Below are 20,133 nucleotides of genomic sequence, written 5' to 3' on the forward strand. Positions count from 1 at the left end.
CTTGAACTCAGAATTCCGCCTGCCTCTGCCTCCCAAGTGCTGGGATTAAAGGTGTGAGCCACCATCACCCGGCTCTTCCTTTCTTTTTGAGAAAGAGTCTCACTCCTCTGTAAGTCCAGTATGGCCAGGCGGTGGTGGCGCACGCCTTTAATCCCAGCACTTGGGAGGCAGAGGCAGGTGGATTTCTGAGTTTGAGGCCAGCCTGGTCTACAGAGTGAGTTCCAGGACAGCCAAGACTATACAGAGAAACCCTGTCTCGAAAAACCTAAAAAAAAAAAAAAAGTCCAGTCTGACCTGGAACTCACAGCAATACTCCTGCCTCAGCTTCCCACTGGGGTTACCAGTCTAAGCCACAGTGCCTACTATCTTGCACCTCATTCCTTTGTTTTGCCATCATTTTTAAGAACCTATGGTATATCAGCCACTGTTTTTAACACTAGGGATCTGTAATTGTAACCAGTGCTTAATAAAGGTCAGTAGCATTATTGCCACTGTGATTGAAAAGAAGCCCCAAGCAACGCCTTTCTCAGATGTTAGTATGATGATCTAGGCAAACCCTGCCTATTGTAACCTATTGTCTAAGGACAAAGATGATTCACCAGCTCAGCCCATCTCTCCTCTGTTCTAGGCACAGCAGCCAGCCTGCAGCATATCAGGAACAGCTGCCTCTGTGCTTGTTGTTCGATTTCTGAGCTTCAAAGGTCCCTTTATCTCTTTCAGATCTGTGTTCAATTCTTACCAAGTGTTTTTCTTGATAGCCACTGACAAAGTCTGAGACCTCTCCATACCTCTCTTCCTGTTTATCTTTCCTTAGTGTCACTTCCTTGATTTTATCGCCACTTGTCATGGGATATGAGGGCAAGGTCTTCAGTGTTTGTTTTGTGTTCTTTCAGAGAGACAGGGTCTTACAGATCAAGGTGATCTCACTACTTTTGACCCAGCACATAAATCACGTCTAATATACAGTAGGTAGCAGAAAGAAATGCCTCCTTGACTGGATGATATATTACTGATCATCATCACCATTGTAACTTTTTTTTCAGTGGTGTCGGGGAATCAGACCCAATCTCAGCTTGGCATGATAGCTTATACTGGAAATCTAAGTGTGAGGGAAGAAGACTGGGGTGAATTTGAGGTTTGACTGAGCTACATAGAATTCCAGGCCAACCTGGGCTCCAGAAACTTGTGTCTCAAAACAAAACAACCGCCCCCCCCCCAAAAAAAAACCCAACAAAATAAAACCTAACAAACCACTAGATGATGGCTCAGTGTTAAGAGCACTTGCTGCTCATGTAGAGGATCTAGGTTGTTCTTAGCACCTACATGGAAGGGAAGCTCACAGCCATCTGTAACTCCAGTTCTAGAGGATCTGGCTTCTGCAGGTTCCCCCCCCACTCCAGTATCCATGCAGACAAAACTAACATACACACATACACACACATATACACATGAATAAATTAAACCAAGCCAGAAATGGTGTTCCACACCTTTGATCCCAGCATTCTGGAGGCAGAAGCAGGCAGGTCTGAGTGTTTGAGGCCAGTCTTTTTTTTTTTTTTTTTTTGGTTTTTCAAGACAGGGTTTCTCTGTGTAGCTCTGGCTGTCCTGGAACTCACTCTGTAGACCAGGCTGGCCTGGAACTTAGAAATCTTCCTGCCTCTGCCTCCCAAGTGCTGGGATTAAAGTGCACCACCACTGCCCAGCTAGAGGCCAGTCTTGTCTATAAAGCAAACTTCAGGCCAGCCTAGTCTACATAGTGAGAGCCTGTCTCAAAACCAAACCAACCTACCAAACAAGCATCCCAAACCCAAGGAAGGAAGTAAACAGCACAAACTCCAGGATTTTGCCTATACAAAGACTTGTGTTCTACCGCTCAACTGCAGCCATAGTCCTCTATTTTACCATCAGGGTCTTGATTTATCCCCCAGCCAGTGGTCAGCATCTAAGCGTGCAGGTGAGAAAGGAAGAAAGCAGATGAGGAAAGTCTGTCCCCAAGATCAGTAAGGAACAGGTTTCTCCTTGACCATGTTTCCATCCCGTGACTCAATAGGAGACTGGGGTGGGGTGGGGAGCACAGTAAGGTACAAAGATGCTAGAGAGGCAACAAAGAGTGGTCAGAGTCAGGCCTCACCTGGGTGGGCTGCATAGCAGGTAACACCAGTGCCCTCAAGCTGGGCGGCAAGCTCCCGGGCAAACAGCACATTGGCTAGTTTGCTGTCAGCATATGCCCGAAGCTCCTGTTGCCAGCCCACCACTGGGCAGTCCAGACGTGTGAAGTCAAGACGACCACGTCGGTGGGCAGCTGATGACACAATTACTACACGGCTGGGGGCACATGACCTCAGGCGGGGTAGCAACAAGTGTGTCAGCAGAAAAGGGCCAACATGGTTCACTCGCAACAGCAGGTTAAAGGGTTCCCGAGTCCGGCCACAGGAACTTATCCCTAGGGCAGAAGCTAGGCATGAGTTGTGTCCCATGGGTCTGAGAATCCCCACTTGTGAGATATGTCTGCTGGAGGGTCTACCCCTCCCGGCTACCAGCCACCCTCCCACAGGGCCTGCTGCACCTCACCTGCATTATGGATGAGGATGTCCAGTCTTGGCTCAGAGCTTAAGAAGGCCGTGGCAAAGGCCTGCACGGAGGCCAGACTGGCCAAATCCAAGGCCATGAAGATGACCTCATTGTTTCCACTTTCCTGTGGAGCAGCAAGGGCTAGGATTGTTACCGGTATCTCCTCCCTCTTCCCAGGCTTCTGAGTGCCTGCCTACCCACTGTGACTAAAACCCACCTCTATGTATCAGCATGTAATGGGTGTGTGGACTCAAATCTTGACTTTGCCTCTGACTAGAGTGTGACTTCAGACAAGATACTGAATATCTTTTGGGCCTCTGTTCTTTTACTGTGAAATGAGATGATAATAAGAACAAAAATAATAATACTTTCTACTGGAAAAAAAAAGCTGGGAGGATTAAATCAGATACAACACATGTATGTCTGGTGTGGTGGCACACACTCGTTATCCTAGCTACCCTTTTGTCTGAGACAAAAGAATCACCAGTTCGAGGCCTTCCTAAGCTAGAGTTAATATATGTTAAATACTCAGTCAGCACTGTGCAGGTATTTGCCATGACCATCCCTCGTCTTTATTATCATTTACCTTAAAATGAATTACAGCCTTTCACCTGTTGTAGACAGCATCTCACTATGTAGCTCAGTCTGCTTTGGAACTCATGATCCTCCTTCCTCAGCCTCTTCAGGACTGGAATTACAGGTGTGCACCACCATGTCCAGCTGTAATAAACTTTTCCTAAGAGACTGTGGTCTTCTCTTAAGCACTTTTTTTTTTTTTTTGAGACAGGGTCTTAGGATGTAGCCCAAGGCGGTCTTAAACTCACAGAAATCTACCTGTCTCTGTCTCTCAAGTACTAGGATTAAAGATATGTGACCCTCTTACTCCTGTTTTCTGCAGTCTTGGCACCACACAGTTCTAAGTAATTCATCTGAAAAAGCCATCGGGATGGTCCAGAGCCTACTGAAGTGTCTTCTCTGCTCAGCTGTCTTCGACTCGATGGTATTTGTGAGGGCTTCCAGAAGCTGGCTGTGGCTCAGAACCACTTCAGGACACTCCTCTTATTCCTTGCTTCATCTCCCGCCCCCTGTCTCTCCAATTAGACTCTCTAGTCTCAGGGCATTCATTCGCACCTGCTGTTCTTTCTGCGTCTAGTCATTAGCTTAACCCTTCCTTCTCGGTCGCCTTTGCCAAGAATGGCCTTGAACTCCCACCTCTGTGCTGGGACCACATCTGGCTTTCATTAACTCTTTCAGTTTCTTTAACCTCTCAAGACTATGGACCACAGCAGTCCTTGCATCTTCCTCCGTGTTTAAGGGACTGTGAGGCTCTCTCTTCTCAGATCCTGATTCCTCCCGTCGCTCTGCTCCGCCCTCCACGTCCCGGGCTCACCCGCGTCCCGCGTTCCCCTATGGGTCTCACCTGGCGGAGGTCGAAGGCGGCCGCCTCCCCGCGCTCCCGGCTACGGCAGGCCAGCACCACCCGCGCTCCCCGGCGCGCCAGCTCCAGCGCTGTCATCTTCCCGATACCGCTATTGGCGCCTGCGGGCGGCGGGCGGGAGCCAGCTCAGCCGGTCGGGCCGCGGTCACTCGCCCGGCCTCCCCGCCGCCCGCCCGCGCGCACTCACCAGTGACCACGGCCGTGCGACCCCGCAGGCTGCCGATGCCGCCGCACGGTGGGGCCTTCACCAGGTTGTAGTAGACAAGAACGTAGGCGCCCAGCAGCAGCCCGGCGCCCAGCAGCAGCGTCTCCATGCCGTTAGTGCTCCCGGTTCCCGCCCGGGCCTCGTCGCTCACGCCTCGGCCTCGCGAGGGCGGCTGCAGGCTGGGCAGGCAGGGGTGTGCGCGCACGCGTGGGCCCTGCGAGCGCCCTCTAGGCGTGAGCCTGCGTGCCCTGGCGGCGTGCCTAGGCGAAACACCTTGGAGTCCTGGGAGCGCCCTCTAGGCCGGTGAACTCCCGGAACGCGTGTTCGGGTATGAACCGGAAACTTCTGCGTGAGCGACGGGTGGGTGTGTGTCTGCCCAGGGTCCTGAGATCTCCGCTCAGGGTTTGGGTGTGCTTCTGGATTCTGGGCCGGCGCCGGCGTGAGAGCACTGCGTAGGTGTCTGTGCCCATTGCGGGAGTCCCTCCAGACTGTGCATGCATCTGTAGTCCCCACCAACGCGTGTGACTCAATGAACATCTCTGTTTACTCTAGGTGTGAGTATGTAGCAGTCTCTCAGTCTGGAGTCCTGTGTACATGAATGGGCTCGTGTGTTTGGAGTCGGGTCCTGGATGCCTTTCCCTCAATGAAGCGACTCTTTCCTCATCCTTTTATAATCCAGCCCTCCCTCTGCTTCTAGAACCCTAACCCTAACCCGTTACATGCCAGAGACATAAGGCTTCTCATGATGGCACTGACAGGGTTGTCAGGATTCAACTATGTGATTTCCTGACTCTGACCCCCACCCCTTTTGGGTTTTTTTCCTTTTTCTTTTTTGAGGTGTTTTTCCCTAGGCCCATGTTGGCCTTAAACTTGAGATTCTCCTGCTTCAACCTCCAAAACAGTATTATATGGTTGCTACTCCATTTTCCCTGCCTTCGAAAAGGAAGAAAGTAGTAAAAATGTCAGGAGGTAATTTGTTTCTGGAACAGTTCACTAGTGGCAAGACTAGGTAGACACGCCATTACCTGGGAAACAGTGATGGAGGGTAAGATGGGCAGGGACAGCTAGGGTGCAGGCATTCCTGGCAGGACCTTGCCTAGGACAGTGACTTTACACCTGATGTTCGACAATTATGACATGCCCAGCAGTGTGGATAACGAGGTAGCACCGAGCTTCTTTCTGCCTTTAGAGGTTTAAGAAGTCCTTCCTCAGCCAGGCGGTGGTGGCTCACGCCTTTAATCCCAGCCCTTGGGAGGCAGAGGCAGGCAGATTTCTGAGTTCGAGGCTAGCCTGGTCTACAGAGTGAGTTCCAGGACAGCCAGGGCTACACAGAGGAACCCTGTCTGGAAAAATCAAAAAGTCCTTCCTGCAGTGGAAGCAGAATGGCAGGGACTGTATTGGGAGCCAGAGTCAGAAATCTGAGACCATAAATAGGAAACTCCCTATTTAATACTCCAGTTGTGTTCTTGGAACACAATTATAGACGTTGTAGATGTAAACCTCATCTTCTAACCCTAACAGACTTGAATGTATGAATGGGTTCCAGTTAGAATAGTGTCAGAACACAGGCATTTTCTAGGGGACTGTTAGGAAGAACTGTTTCTCCAGGAAGAAAGCAGGGAGTCTGGCTTTGAGGATGCCTAGGAAATTAGAATTAGGGTAACATAGGAGGGTATTTCCTGATGAGAACAGCAGAAGTTATTCAAGTTACACTAACAACAGCACAGGCTAGCGCAGCAGTCCTTAACCCGTGGGTCACCTCCTTACCGAGTTGAAGGACCCCTTCACAGGAGTTGCATCTCAGATATCCTGCATGTCAGACATTTACAATTTGTAACAGTAGCAAAATTAAAGTTATGAAGTAGCAACAAAATAGTTTTATGGTAGGGGGTCACAACATGACAGAATGTATTAAAGTGTTACACATTAGCACTGTTGAGAACCACTGGTCTAGAGCATAGATTGTACTGTATTCGGCTCTCTAGAGAAACAGCAGCCCTCATAAGGCAAGCACTCCTTCCCTCTTCCCTCACAGAGCTTAGGCTCATCTCTCTAACATCTGCCTTCTCTACCAGGCTTCCCTTGGAGACTACTTGAGATTGATACTTGTTCAAAGGGTGCAAAAAGTGAGGTCCCAGGATACTTCCCGCCTCTAAGCGTGATGACAGGTAGGACAGACAGGCAGAAAACATAATTTGAAGTATTTTTGGTTTTTATATACAGAATACAGGAAAGTTTCTGTAAAGTCTAAAACATTACAATTACTATGTACATTGGTACTAGTTGTGGGGAAGAGGAGGTATCTGGGGTGAGGAGGAAGAGAAGTGGTAAGAACAAAAAAGGACACAGAACAAGTTTACGACAAAAACGCCTTCGCTACAATAGACAATTTGAGAAAAACACTCTACCACATGTACTGTACACAGTTTTTAAAAACATTGAAAAAATGCCATCACTAGATGTATTTACACAAAATCCAAATACACTTTTCCTTATTTGAAATAAAATAGATGGACAGCCAGAAAAAGAATCATTTCTCATTTGTCCATATACACAGTAGCTACCTGTAGTGCAACCGCTGCAGAAAGGGAAATTCCGGGTGGGAACCATGGAAAGGAGTGGGTAGCGATCTTTATATTAAATAAAACAATGATATTGTATAGATTTTGCTGTATGAAAACTGTATTTTTTCTTTTAATATAAAACTATTGTCACTGCCACAAAATAGAACAAGTTTCTGATTATTTTACAACAGCGGGCAGGCAGTCGAGGGGGAAGGAGCAGGAGGCGAGGGAAGGGATTGTGCTGGAGGAAGTGTCCAGACCAGGGCCTCCCCTCCCTGCCCATGCTGTTCCTCATCTCGGGTCTGCCGTTTTCCCATGAAATGTTGAGTACAAATATATGTGCAAATGCCCCCTAGAACTTGAGAAAAGAAAAAAGTCTTAAAAAACAGTCAAAAGGTTTTCTTCATTTCATGCAAAGATTGTAGTTGAAGGGTTTCTGGTATAGAAAACACCCGGGCTCGGTTCGTGTACATTTTTGCATTGCAGGAGTCTTGGGTGGGCGTCCAGGCCAGTAGCCTAGGGAACGGAGTTGGAGCGCAGCACAGGGACCTGATGGGGCTTGAGAGATAGTTTCTCCGCCAAGACCCCATCCTGCAGCAGGTTGGCATCGCCTTTGGGCTGTTTGGTCGCAAACTCAGTGATGCTGAAGACAAATTGTAGGCAGCCCAGCTTGATGTAGCTGCCATGGTGTAGTAAGGCTGTGCCCTCCCAGCCGGCCCCACTGCCCCCAATCAAGCTTGAGCTGCTGGCTTTGCAATTGCAGGGTCTCCGCTGTGGCCCCTGGGCCTGGGAACTCATCATGGCTGCCTCCTCACTTGGCTCTTCATCCTGTTTCTGCTGTCGGCGACGCCCTGGGAAAAAGGGGCATGATCATAGGAGGGGAACAGTGAACGGCTGACCTGTCTGGGATGACTGGCAGTACTGGACCCCTGCATCTCCCCATTCTATGCTACATGATCAGGGCTGAGGGATGCTCAGACGGGGCTGGAGTCTCAAGTCCCCAGAAGGGTCTGATACACATGTGGGTGCTCAGCACTTGATTCTTGGTGGCTTTTCCCAGGCCCACCAACAGTGAGCGTGGCCAATGGGACTGGGAAGGCAAGTAACTGTACGTCATTGACAGCATGGCAGGACCAAGGTGACTGGGGCCTTAGCTGTGTGGCCACAGGCCTCTGCTCCAACTTACTGATGACACTCTGTACTTTGGCAACAATACTGCTTGGGGGGGTTGGCGGGGTCTTCTCAGAGAAGTCACATGAATACAGCACATTGTCCACCGTTGTCCCATGCTCACTGTAGTTTAACAGCTCATAATGTTTGGTATTCTGAGGAGGGGAGATAATGATGTGTAGTTGCTGTGTGAAGCCTTGGGAGGACATAGGGCTTGCTGCTCTACCTAGCAAGCGCTCATGCTCTTCCTCAGTTATAGCCTGCCTCTTTCAGAGTTCACCAAGACTCACCTCTATGAAAGCCTGCCCTAATGACTCCACGTTCCCCCTCTCTGTGTCTCAGCACTGGCTCCTGTTGATCTGATAGTCACTGGCACATAGTTATGATGAGGCTCAGGGACACAGAGCTTGGCTTCCTTCTGCTTTGGTCCCTTCCCATTTTGAGGTAGCTTCCCCTCAACTGTTTCTGTGAGCAACATCAGTTGCAGCGATAGCTTACTCCTACAGGCAGGCTGCCATAGTGGAATGCCAAGCCTTTTACCCTTGCCTCTGCCCGTGTCCAGAACCCAGTGCTGGGGAAAGACCACAGGCTAGGAAAGCTCCCTCCCACCCATCTCTGCCCTCACCTCATCGTAGAATATGCAGGCATGTTTCCCGGACACGTAGTTACAGTGACCATAGTTTGTAAGGCACACATCCATGTCAGCTCCTGCAAGGCGGCAGGAGTCAAGGAAAAGGCAGAGAACAGACTGTAAGGTGTATGTGTTGGGGAGGTCAAGGAGAGGGGATTAGCTTCTGGGTGATTGCTAGTAGAAACTTCAAGGTAGCTCAGAGCCTCTTTTCTTTCCTTTATAGTAATGGGGTATAGCTCTGAACTCTTCATCTCCCTGCCTCCATTTCATAAGTACTGAGATTATAGATGTATGTTGGCAAGTTCAGCAATTCCCTTTTTGTTCTGAAGCTAATCTGTGTTAAGAATACATGGCTGCTACCCAAACAGAGCAGTAAGTTACTGAAGAGGATGGTATATCCATGTGAACACAATAGTGTAAGGCACTTTAAAGGGCAATTTCTAGGGGTGATCTGAGGTATGGCAGGGAATACCCGTAGCTGTAGTATTTGAGAGGCTGAGGCAAGAGGACAGATATGAGTTCAAGGCCACCCTAGACTATAGAGGAGATCCTATCTTAAATCATCTTGATGACCAAAAATAAGCAAACTAACAAAGGAAGGTTATGTGTGAGCCTGTTACACCCTAAGAATAAGGAAGTGTCCTCTTTTCAAGTCTTTCCCTACAGTGTTTCAGATGCTACTGTGAGGCAGTTAAAGCAAAAGGCCTGAGCCAAGGAAGTACCCCACTGGACTGTCTGGGTTCTTAAGTCTCTCTTGCCTGGATACCCACTGCTTAGACCCATCAACCTCTGAAAGGGTTTCTCTAAGTGTCCATCTTTAGGCTGAAGATCCAGTGCCCCTCCCAGACTCCTGGCTGGCTCACCTGTCCCGATGTAGAGGGTTCGATAGCACATGTTCACAGCTCCTCCCAACCCTAAGAGGGGGTAGAACACAGCTCGGGCCTGTACCTCCTTTCTTTGCACTACAAGACAAACATAGGGATAGGATCATTCAGAAACCCAGAACCTGTGACCCAAACACAAACCAACAAAACCTGAATCTATGGTTGGTGGCCTTGAAAAAATTCCCACTGGGTGACTTGTGCTCAAACTCACACCTGACCCAGAGCTGCTTCAGGGGAATGCTTCACCCCACCCATAGCATTTCCAACGCAGGTTAGGAAGGATCTTCATTGAAGATGGTTACGGAATGTGAGGACATTAGTACTTTAAGTTCCCGGGCACCTGGTTAGCTTAACAAGGATATTCCAACTGGTAATAAAGAGAACATGGAAAAACATAAGGCATAGGTCAGTGTTTCTCAAGCTTTAATGAGCACATCAACTGCCTATGGATTCTGTTATAGTTTAGTTATACAGTACTTGTCCAGTAAGTCAATGGATTTGATTCCTAGAACTACCACCACCCACATCCAAAAACTGATTTTAGATTTAGTTGGAGTGAAAGGATCTAGAATTTGTAAATCTGAATTTCCTACATGCGAGTTCACACACACTTGTGAGAGTTCACACATACTTGTGTTCACATACACACACAAACAACTTTTGGTGTTGTTCCTTATATTCTATTTTTGGGGGAACAAGGTCTTTCACTGGCCTAGAATTCAAGAAGTAGATTAGGCTGGACAGCTAGTGAATCCAGGGATCTGTCTATCTCTGGTTGCTCAGTTCTGGGACTTTAAAGTGTGTATCACTGTACTTAGCTCATGGTGTGTGGGTTCTAGGGATGGAACTCAGGCTTCCTTGCCAACTGAGCGATCCCTCAGTTCCAGAATTTGTATATCTAGTTAGCTCTTGGCGTCCCGATATTGCTGGCATGGTACTTTAAGTTGCTGAGGCATCAAGGCTCTCACGGGCTGAGCTGAGGGCTTAGAGCTATCCAAGCTGAGTTAACATTGGAGAAGAATTTCCTACTGTTTTTCTACTTCTCACCATGAGCCTTGGGAAAACCTTCTAGTTCAAATATTACAAAGTAATTGAACAGAAAGCATACAACATATACTCCAAAGTATTGGTAGCTGCTTTGCTATGAATCAAAGTGGACTTGTATGAAAGAAAGTTATGGCAAACTCCCCAAATCTGATAAAAAAAAAGTTATTTATCTTGTTTGTGCTGAGAAAAAAAAACCATGGTGCTTTATTAAACCCAAAAGTACAAAGAGTTTGAGCTACTGAAAGCAGAGATTCTCCATGGAGCAAGGTAGTCATCCACACCCATCAGACGGGAGAGCTGATGGTGTGGTGGCAGGCATGTGCACGCGCACCTTCTGTGTGGTGCCCTCCAGAAGCGAGCGGATGTGTCCCAACACTGCCCGGTGAAGCTTGGACCCGGGAAGGGAAAAGCTGATGTATTCTCTGCAAGGCCAGAAACTTGATCAGCTTCTCATCCAACATATTTATCTCGATTTCTATTAACCAAAGAAAAAGATCAAAAAAGCTGAGAGCAATGGAATGTGGAAGCAGATAAGGGTGACAGGGCAAATCCAGCAAGTGACTTTTGTTCAAACAATATAAAGTCCAAAGTGGAACAAAGATCTGAAAATGGGTATCTCACATGCCACTTGCAGTGAGAAGGGCCCACCCAGAGCAGTGGCGTCTTATAGTAAGGTAGGCTAGTTTTAAGTAAAGAAAGGCAGAACCAATAACCCCAAGTTGCCTGTGGGGAAAGGTCTGGATGTCTGATACAGACCAACCTTTTCCACTCACTCTGTACAGAGAAATCCATTTCTATTCTCTTTAACTCTGGGGTTTTTTACAGATGGAAACAAGTCTCATGGTTCTGCCTAGACCAAGGCATCTGTCTAATGTGACTCTGTTCTTCCCACTGGTTCAGCTTGGCTGTGCTCTCCTGTTCTTCACCTATGATTATACTGTGTAAACCCAGAAGGCAGAGATGAGAGATGGTGCCTTCTTTCCCATTCTTCTACCCGAATGGAGACTCGTATCCCCATCTCCTTATCCCTCTTCAAAAGGAGCTGAATGCTGCTGGGACATCACTCACCTCCGTTGACATCCATAAACGCTCGAAGTGAATTGGTGAGGTCCACCATGGCAGTAGAGTTGGCTGGGAAAGAGGGTACGGTTAAAGCGCTTCCTATGGATAACGTGCCGGGGCTGACCTTGCCATCTGGGGACGGAGCAGGAAGACTGTTACTTACGTCGCCTGAGGGAAACCCACCGGTCCAATCCCCCATTGTTGAGACAGTTCTGGATTTCGGACCCAAGGTGATGTTCCCTTCTTGATTCTCAACCCACAGGCTCTGGAACTCCTAGAGCTAAAAACGTGTGGTGAGGAAGGGTAGATGGAACAATAACATACCGGGCACGCAGGATTTCCAGAGCACTGCTGCAATTTACTATTCTGAGGCAAGTGCTGAGGTTGCTTTAGTCTTTGGTTCCCGACCACCTACCTCTCTGCTACCTCTACTCTTACAGAAACAGTACCTGCAATTCCTAGCTGCTTTAGTACAAATGACAATTTGCAAAATTTATTCACACTAGCATTACAGAGTTGGAAATAGGACCAGGGGCTCCAATGCAAAGAAATCAGAGGCACCTGGTTGCTGACTGGGAGGATGATGTCAGTGCATGTGGGAGAACACAGGTGACAGCAGCATATGCAGCCTGGTTCAGATGCTGGGATCAGTAAGCTCGAGGTCCAAATGCTCCCTGGGACAGCTGAGAGGACAAGCCTATACTGGGCCAAGTACAGACCCATAGGATTCTCTTTAGGCACATGGCTAAGGGCAAGCTTCTGGGCCAGACCAACCTTTGCAGGCACCCCACTTTATAACTATATGGAAGGCAATGCTGCTTTCTGCCCCTGCTTCTTGAACATGAATGCTCCTCCAATGAGCTGGCTCTGAGAGTCTGCATCAGGTGTAGACTTAGTCTCCTATGTGAATGTATACACTGAGCCTCAGGCTGAGACAAGTGGATCCAGAAAGCATGTGCCTTCTGAGGTGATGGAACAGACAGGCAAACGACTAGGTCTGGAAGGTGACAGAAGGGGCCAGTGACCCAACTGGAGTTCCAGTATTGCCATTGACCTGGAAGGCTACCCTAAGGAAGTGACTTAAATTAATGAGAACAGCCCCAACTTACAGCTGGAGTAAGCTAACACAGGCTTTCTCCTGCCACAGAAATACAGGGAAGATGGATCACTGACACAGATATTAAAGGGTCAAATATTAAACAGGGATATAATGTTTTGGACTCTTAAGTCTGTGCTACTAACACAGGATTATTCCAGATAATACTGGAATACTGAAACTCACCTGATGATGGCGCTGGTGAGCAGAATCGTTGGTTGGCGCCTGTGGCCAAGATACTGTCTCCTGCAGCTTGGGGGGGAGTGAGCACCCGGGTGGCATTTGGGGGTGAGCCCAGAGGCCTCGATTCTGTTGATGAAGGTCCTATCTGTGATTGGACAGTCTTTCTATGCAAAGTGCTGGTGTTCTCGATGCTGGCACAAGAGCTGGGAATGGAAGGGGGCAGGCTTGGGACAGGTACCAAACTCCTCTGGGGACAAGAGTTGGGGCCAGTGGCATTTTCTGTCTTCACAATGATGCCGACGGTGTGGTTCTGAAGCCCCCCAGCCGATGGTGGCGTGAGGGGCCGGGGCCAACCTTGCCGGTGTGTGAGGCCTGGTAAAGGGGTGTTGGCGCCAGGAAGTCGCCGGGGATCCGTGGAATCAGTGGGGCTGCTGTAGAGGTGTGGGCCATTGGCTTTTACCTCTGTGTTCACTGGCCCATTGGCAGTCCCACAAGGGGCTTTCTTGGACTTTTCCACACAAGAACTGCAGCTGATGTCCTCTATGGTTGGGGGTTGGTGGGGTGGAGAACAGCCCAGGGAATTTTGGGTGCTCATTGCTGAGGGGCAGGACAAAGGGTAGTGGGAAGGTAGAGGTGCCTTGTCAGCGGTTTGCAGGGAGGTGGTGATTGAGCTGTCAGTCACAATAACAGGCTTAATATCAGCCTTCTCTGTCTGTTCAGAGTCCCAATGCGAAGGCATCTGCTTAGCAGATAAATGTTTCAATATGCTGCACTGGAGCGCAACAACACTACAGAGCCACTGCAATGGAAGGAGAGGAGAGGAGAGGAGGTGAGAGGCCTGGGAGACACTGGTCTGTCCTGTCACAGTGGCCAGGGCTACAGCAGAGCTGACAAGCACTGTTTCCAAAGTTTCAACAACAGGGATCCCACTTTCATTCCCAAGCAAGACTTATTGGTGCACTTGGCAGTACAACCTCAGCCAGTGGAGCCTGAGATTTCCTGTGATCAACATTCAGCAAACACCCCAGTATCTGGTACCATCACCTAACCTCTCTGTGAGTCTGCTTATCTCTTGCTACAGTACAGAACTGCCCAGCTTGCAGCAATAGGGGAACGGATGAGGGGACCAGCCTGTTTGACTGAAGTTACCTTCTTGCCTTTGACATATGAGCTTGGGATTCTCCAGGGGTCACTCAAGTTTTAGGGGCTAGGAGATAGGGCAGAAGTAGGACTGGCAGACCCAGAGGCTCTGGTGATGTGGAAGAGAGACTGGACTTGGGATCCCAATCCTTTCACTCACCTCTTGCTGCTCTGCCTGGGTAGCTAAGTGCTCAGAGTTCAAAAGGTGCGTCTGCGATTCCTCAGGGACCCCACTGCAGATCAGCTCCCCGTCCCGAATGGCCGCGGGTGCAATGAGAGGGGGTGGAAACTGGTACTGAGATTTTATAGCATCAGGAACCTGTTTAGGATGGGAGAAAAGAAAAGGTGATAGTGCCAACATGCAAGGCTGAATCTGACCCAATGAGAGATACTATTTTGATTGAAGTGCTGGTGCCCAAGGGATCATCTACTCTGAGCCACCAAAAGCACTTAACTAGATGTATGAGGCACACCACCTTATAGCCTATTTCTGCAATGAGAAACACTCTGAGAAAACCATTCTACTAGAGAGTAAATAGTTACCTAGTTAAGAGTTTGCTATACAATTTCCAAGTTACAACCTTTGCTAGATCTGGATGGATACTCACTAAAGGTAATGAGTATAAAAATTTGGGTTCAAAAACAAAAATCTATCAATCAAACAAACAACTCAGAAATATTATAAAATTATGTTTTTGTTTTAATCCCAGGAGTGGGGAAATGCAGTGGCTTTGGATTGCCTGCAGCAGCTGAGTATGACTTGCCTCGTGCTCTAACAGAAGTGTGGATTTGCCAGCTGCAGATAATTTCTGAAACTGTGTGGCATTCTGAATTCTGGGAACTTTTCAGAGACCCAGTAGGTGAGGTTGGGGGGTCATAGGGGGTGGGGTGGGTGAGTGGTTTTGGTTTGTTAGTAGTTGTGCTCAAAGAAACAAAAGGAAATTAGCTTCAGTGATCTCTCCCTCTTCACCCCTATATCATTTCTTTCCTACCTATAAGAGGTGAAACCAGGGGTACAAAGGGTAGGAAAAAGAAGAACCATAAAGTGCAAAGACTAGCTACAGATGGGAGTAGTGTGATGGAGCTTAAAATATGGGTGCCACCTAGTGGCCATGTCTGAGAACTGCTGATCTCTGTCAGCACAATACGTGCATTGGTTTATTTCCAAAGAGAAAGGACAAGTTTACATATGGTTATACAGTGTATAAAACCTTCTAGATCAAGTGAATATAGGGATTGAATAATTTGAGAAATAGCAAATGCTTCTCTTTCTTTCAGTTTTTTTGGAAACAGTTTTCTCTGAGTAGCCCCAGCAGTCCGGAAACTCACTTTGTAGACCAAACTTGCCTCTAACTCAAAAATCCACCTGCCTCTGCCTTCTTCGTTCTGGGATTAAAAGTGTGTGCCACCATACCCAGTTTTGGAAATGTCTCATTTTAAAAAGACATTTTTTCTAGAACAGAAATTATGAGTTATCAAGAATCAATATAGCCGGGCGGTGGTGGCGCACGCCTTTAATCCCAGCACTTGGGAGGCAGAGGCAGGCGGACTTCTGAGTTTGAGGCCAGCCTGGTCTACAGAGTGAGTTCCAGGACAGCCAGGGCTACACAGAGAAACCCTGTCTCGAAACACCCCCCCCCCCCAAAAAAAACACAAACCAAAAAATAAATAAATAAATGTGTGCCACCACCACCCAGCTACAAACGTTTTTCAGTGAAGGAAATTCTCTCAGTCTCTTTGGATATTATTTAGAAGCATGAAGTACATAGAAATACTATATCCTAAGAAGATTACAGTTGCTTTAGTGATATTATTTTCAGTTGGGTATCACTCTTCAACTCCTACATAGATATCAGCTTGATAATTACAATGTCACCTCATCAGAGTTCTCAGAAGGAAATCAACAGGGACAGACAATATAAGGGACAGTCAAGTTTGCTGGCTTGTTTTAACTTGGCAGAAGCCAGAATCATTTGGGAAAAGAGAACTTCATCTGGGAAAATGCCCTTCCAGATTGCCCTGTGGGTGTTCCACCCCCTGGGCTGGTGGCTCTGAGAGCTGTATGAAAGTGGGCAGAACCAACCACGAGGCCCAGGCTAGCTAAAGCAGCACCATCCCAAGCTTGTGCATCAGCTCTGATGTTCAGGATCCTGCCCTGATTTCCCTCAGCAGTGAAGTGTGTAGTTGTAAGCTAAAACAAATGCTTCCAATCTGCCTCAAAAACAAAACAAAACAAAACAAAACAAAACAAAACAAAAACCAGTTGTTTACAATTATGTTGTTTTACTACAGCAATAGAAATTCTAAGACAAAACAGTATATGTGACAAGGGACCACAACTGGGCTTGTAATGGGCTGAAGGGTGCTCATCTTCTGGAGAATTATGGACAGATTTCAAAAGTGCACCTTAGGGTTAGGGTTTTCTTTTTTTTAAACAGTTTTCTCGGTGTAGCCCTGGCAGTCTGGAAACTCTGACTTTGTAATTCTGACTACTGTCCTTGGGTATTACTACATGAGATCACATTTATTACTTGCCAAGACACCAAAGACATGTCTTAGGGAGCTTCAGTCTCCCCATCTGTGTTCCTCTCTGTCGGTCGCACAAAAACAAACAGGAGACTACCATCTTTCCCATACTGAAAAGGCAGTGACTTACCTTCAAGCTTCTTCTTTTGACAGACTGGAGCACACGGCGGTTAGGAGGGTGCTTTTTGTGGATTCGGTTCAGGAAATCCACTTTGACAACGTGCTGTGAAATGGTGTCCTGGAACCGATCAAACACCTGGCACCGATTGCTCAGAGTCAGATTCTTCTGGTTCAGCTGGAGACAGAGCAGAGATACCACTTTGGTGAATGTCTAAGGGTGCTGCCCCCTCCAGCTAAGGCCCCATTCTCTGGGCTTAAAAAAAAACAGAAACAAAAAAAAAAAAAAAACCACAGCAGCTCTCTGTGGAATGGGCTAATTCTGTCTGGGCAGGATGTCAGCAGGAGTACGGAAACTCCTGCTTTTGGGAGTTAGGAGTGAAGTAGCCTTTTCACTTAGCGTGACCGTGACCATACTCTAGGTCAGAGCAACCCATTAGGATTATTCCTAGCAGCACAGATTTTAAAGGATATGCAGGTCTTGGCCCTGCAAAAGAGCCAAAGGACCAAACACCCTACCCATCAAGGCAATCTCTCACAGAAAAAGCTGTCCTACATAGAGGCCTTGCTCACACTGAGTCAAAATCCTGTGTGTTCTGCCCTATTCCTGTTCTAGGGTACTAGGGAGAATTGCTGAACTTACCGCAGTTATTATGTCTTCCCTTGAAGGGACAAAGCTCTGGCCTGCTCTTAAAGGTCAAAGGGAGAAGAGGGAGGAATAGAGAACCCACATCACTTCAATCTACTTCTATACTTTAGTTCAAAATTCAGGGTCTGGATAAGAAATGGCTCAGGGTCAAGACTTTCTATTCTCCCAGAGAACACACTGGCTTACAACCACTTGTACTCAGTTCCAGGGTATCTGATGCCCCCCGCTTCTGTCCCCTCAGGTCACCCACATACATGTGGCATTCATTCACAAAGACAAACATCCATGCACATAAATAAAAATAAATCTTAACAATTAAAAAAAAAAACTATTGCTTTATGTTGGGTATGGCAATGCGAGCCTTTACTCTCAGCACTTGGGAGGCAGCTGAGACAGTCAGACCTTTGTGAGTATGAGACCAGCCTGATCTACTAGCTAGCCTGGGCTACAAAATATGACCATCTCAAAAATGAAATAACTTAAACAAATGTGTATGAATCTTTTGCATGTATGTATGGTACCTGCAGAGGTCAGAAGAGGATGCTGGATACCCTGAAACTGACATTATAGATGGCAGCCTTGTGGGTGCTGGGAATTGAACATGGGTCCTCTGCAAGAACTGCCGAGACAACTCTCTAGTCTTGATAAAAATAAATCTTGGCGAACAGCCTTAATATTACTCTGGAGGCAGAGGCAGGTAGCAATCTACAAGGTAAAGGCCAGCCTGGTCTACAAAGCAAGTTCCAGGACACAGGATTACACAGGAAAACCTTATCCAAAAAACCAACCAAACCAAACAAACAAAAAGACAAAAAACTTAGAACAACCCACTAACACTTATTCCTGAGGCTTCCTAATTAGCAAAAATCAGTGGCCAATGAAATGAACCAACTCTCACCTGCTGCTCCTTAGGATGGATATTTGGGTGAACTGTTTCTGGCTTTTATCTGTTCCAGCAAATAGGACACAAAGCCCTAGGGAAGCTTGTGTGTGCGTGTGAGTGTATGTGTTAGAACAGTGCCAGGAAGAAACCCAGAGCTTCATGTGTACTAGGCAAACTGCCCCTGTACTCTGCGTCCTGTGCTCAACTTTTCACAGAGGGTTTCCCACAGTGCTTATGGTATAATGCAGGCTAACAGTCACTCCGTGGTTATCACTTTCTCATCTTTACTCATTGTCTTGGGGTAAAGCCCGGGGCCTCAAAGTGCTCTACCACTGAGCTACACCTCTATTCCCTCATTGTATGTCTTAAACAGTAATGGTTTAATTTGGAAGGGCTGTTTTTGTGAGGGAATACCTTTTCATGGTCGCCCTCTACCTTATGAGTGACTGTGTAGAAGGACTATCCATGTTGCAAAGAGTAGACAACAGATCTGTTCTAGTGTAGGAAGCAGTGTCTGAAGAGAGCCTGTCAGCTGGCTCCGTGCATGAAGGTGCCATTCAACAACTCACTGAAAACCCAGAATGACTGACACAAGGTAGTTACAAAGAACTAGAGGACAAGAGGGCATCAAACTCACTGGAAGCTCAGGCCACACGAACTCCTGACAGGCAACCATTTATTTTTTTAAGGTTGGCTCTAACATTCAGTCTTTATGGCTATAACAGCAATCATTTAATTCATTGTGGGGTAAAAATTACAAACAAGCAAGTCAAGCCTGCTTGTACAGCTGAACAAGATACAGGGGAAAGGTAAGATGCACACGTGAGATACACCAAACAGAATTAGGATGGTCTGCTGAACACAGCACCTGCAAAATTATACTGCGCTCTGGCACAAAGGGGACAATACTGTTTCTAGGGGATTGGTCCCTGCTCCAGCTGGGCCTGTAGAGAGCTGACTAAACACTAGTGTGCTTACCACCACATGTTCGATGTGATTCGGACACATCCATCTGCCCAGGGGCATGGCAGTGAGCGGGGGCTCGAGGCAGTCCATGTGAAACAGAAGCGGGCAATAGTCACACTGGATGAGGGGGGCCACTCGACAACTCCTGCAGAGGAACGAGATGTGATGGGTGATTTCTGGGGCAAGGTGGAAAAATTCAAGACCACTCTACTCCAAAAAGATCCTTTCCTCCTCAGTCTTCACAGCTCTGTCCTGTCCATACGTCCCTCCCTTTAGGGTTCTGTCACACTCAGTCAGCAAGGAAGATGAAAACCAGGTTCTTCATTATTTTATCTCCTAGGAAGGATGCATCTTGTGAATCTAAATGTTTATTTGGAGTATGGCTAAAGTATCTGTCAGAGCAAAAATGACCAATGCTTAGTACTCAGCTCTGCTCTGTTCTTCCTATTCTCTAAGGAATTCTCACTTAAAGATAAAGATACAAATCAAGAAGAGGCTGGTGTAACGGCCCAGTGTTAGAGGCACCTCCCAAAAGCCCTGCCTCCCTGAATTTGATTCATCAGACCCGTGATAAAAGGGACAACCAACTTGTTCAATTTGCCCTCTAATCTGTATACATATGTTGTGGCAATTGTGTACTGTCCCTCATACAAACTAAAGTAATAAGAATAATGTATGAGCAGTCTTTCTGGAGTTGTAACTACAGAACAAATGACTTCCCTTCTGTATATAAAGACAGATGATCAGTGCTGACAAATGGAGATGGAGGCAGGGAATGATTTGTATGCGTTCCTGTGAGAACAACCCAAGCAGAGCTTGTAAGCAAACACCAGTGGCCAGAGCGCTTTGTTCTAATAGACCACCACTTAGTTTCCTATAGCTGTCCTTGTGAATACCTTTTTTTTTTTTTTTTTTTTCTGATTGAGGGAATGGCTATGAAAGTCTCATGTAGCCTCAACTCACTATACATCTAAGAATGACTCTGAATCCCTGTTCCTCCT

General features: G+C 47.3%; 2 protein-coding genes across 2 annotated transcripts in view; both read right to left on the reverse strand.

The window, feature by feature from the left end:
- Positions 1 to 4,386, reverse strand: part of Dhrs13 (dehydrogenase/reductase 13) — a 6,193-nt gene extending 1,807 nt beyond the window's left edge. Inside the window, exons 1-4 of the mRNA XM_028759392.1 lie at positions 4,197 to 4,386; positions 3,992 to 4,110; positions 2,572 to 2,695; positions 2,132 to 2,443 (exon numbers count right to left, since the gene is read on the reverse strand). Of these exons, the coding sequence (XP_028615225.1) occupies positions 2,132 to 2,443; positions 2,572 to 2,695; positions 3,992 to 4,110; positions 4,197 to 4,323 (682 nt within the window). The 5' untranslated portion in view covers positions 4,324 to 4,386. The remainder of the gene's footprint in view (positions 1 to 2,131; positions 2,444 to 2,571; positions 2,696 to 3,991; positions 4,111 to 4,196) is intronic.
- A 2,019-nt stretch (positions 4,387 to 6,405) lies between these two features.
- Positions 6,406 to 20,133, reverse strand: part of Phf12 (PHD finger protein 12) — a 43,981-nt gene continuing 30,253 nt past the window's right edge. The window contains exons 6-15 of the mRNA XM_028759240.1: positions 19,145 to 19,277; positions 16,648 to 16,812; positions 14,152 to 14,310; positions 12,855 to 13,650; positions 11,579 to 11,704; positions 10,842 to 10,985; positions 9,443 to 9,541; positions 8,574 to 8,656; positions 7,965 to 8,103; positions 6,406 to 7,629 (exon numbers count right to left, since the gene is read on the reverse strand). Of these exons, the coding sequence (XP_028615073.1) occupies positions 7,295 to 7,629; positions 7,965 to 8,103; positions 8,574 to 8,656; positions 9,443 to 9,541; positions 10,842 to 10,985; positions 11,579 to 11,704; positions 12,855 to 13,650; positions 14,152 to 14,310; positions 16,648 to 16,812; positions 19,145 to 19,277 (2,179 nt within the window). The 3' untranslated portion in view covers positions 6,406 to 7,294. The remainder of the gene's footprint in view (positions 7,630 to 7,964; positions 8,104 to 8,573; positions 8,657 to 9,442; positions 9,542 to 10,841; positions 10,986 to 11,578; positions 11,705 to 12,854; positions 13,651 to 14,151; positions 14,311 to 16,647; positions 16,813 to 19,144; positions 19,278 to 20,133) is intronic.

This window comes from Grammomys surdaster, unplaced genomic scaffold, assembly GCF_004785775.1.
Source record: "Grammomys surdaster isolate TR1022 unplaced genomic scaffold, NIH_TR_1.0 126278, whole genome shotgun sequence".
Lineage (NCBI taxonomy): Eukaryota > Metazoa > Chordata > Mammalia > Rodentia > Muridae > Grammomys > Grammomys surdaster.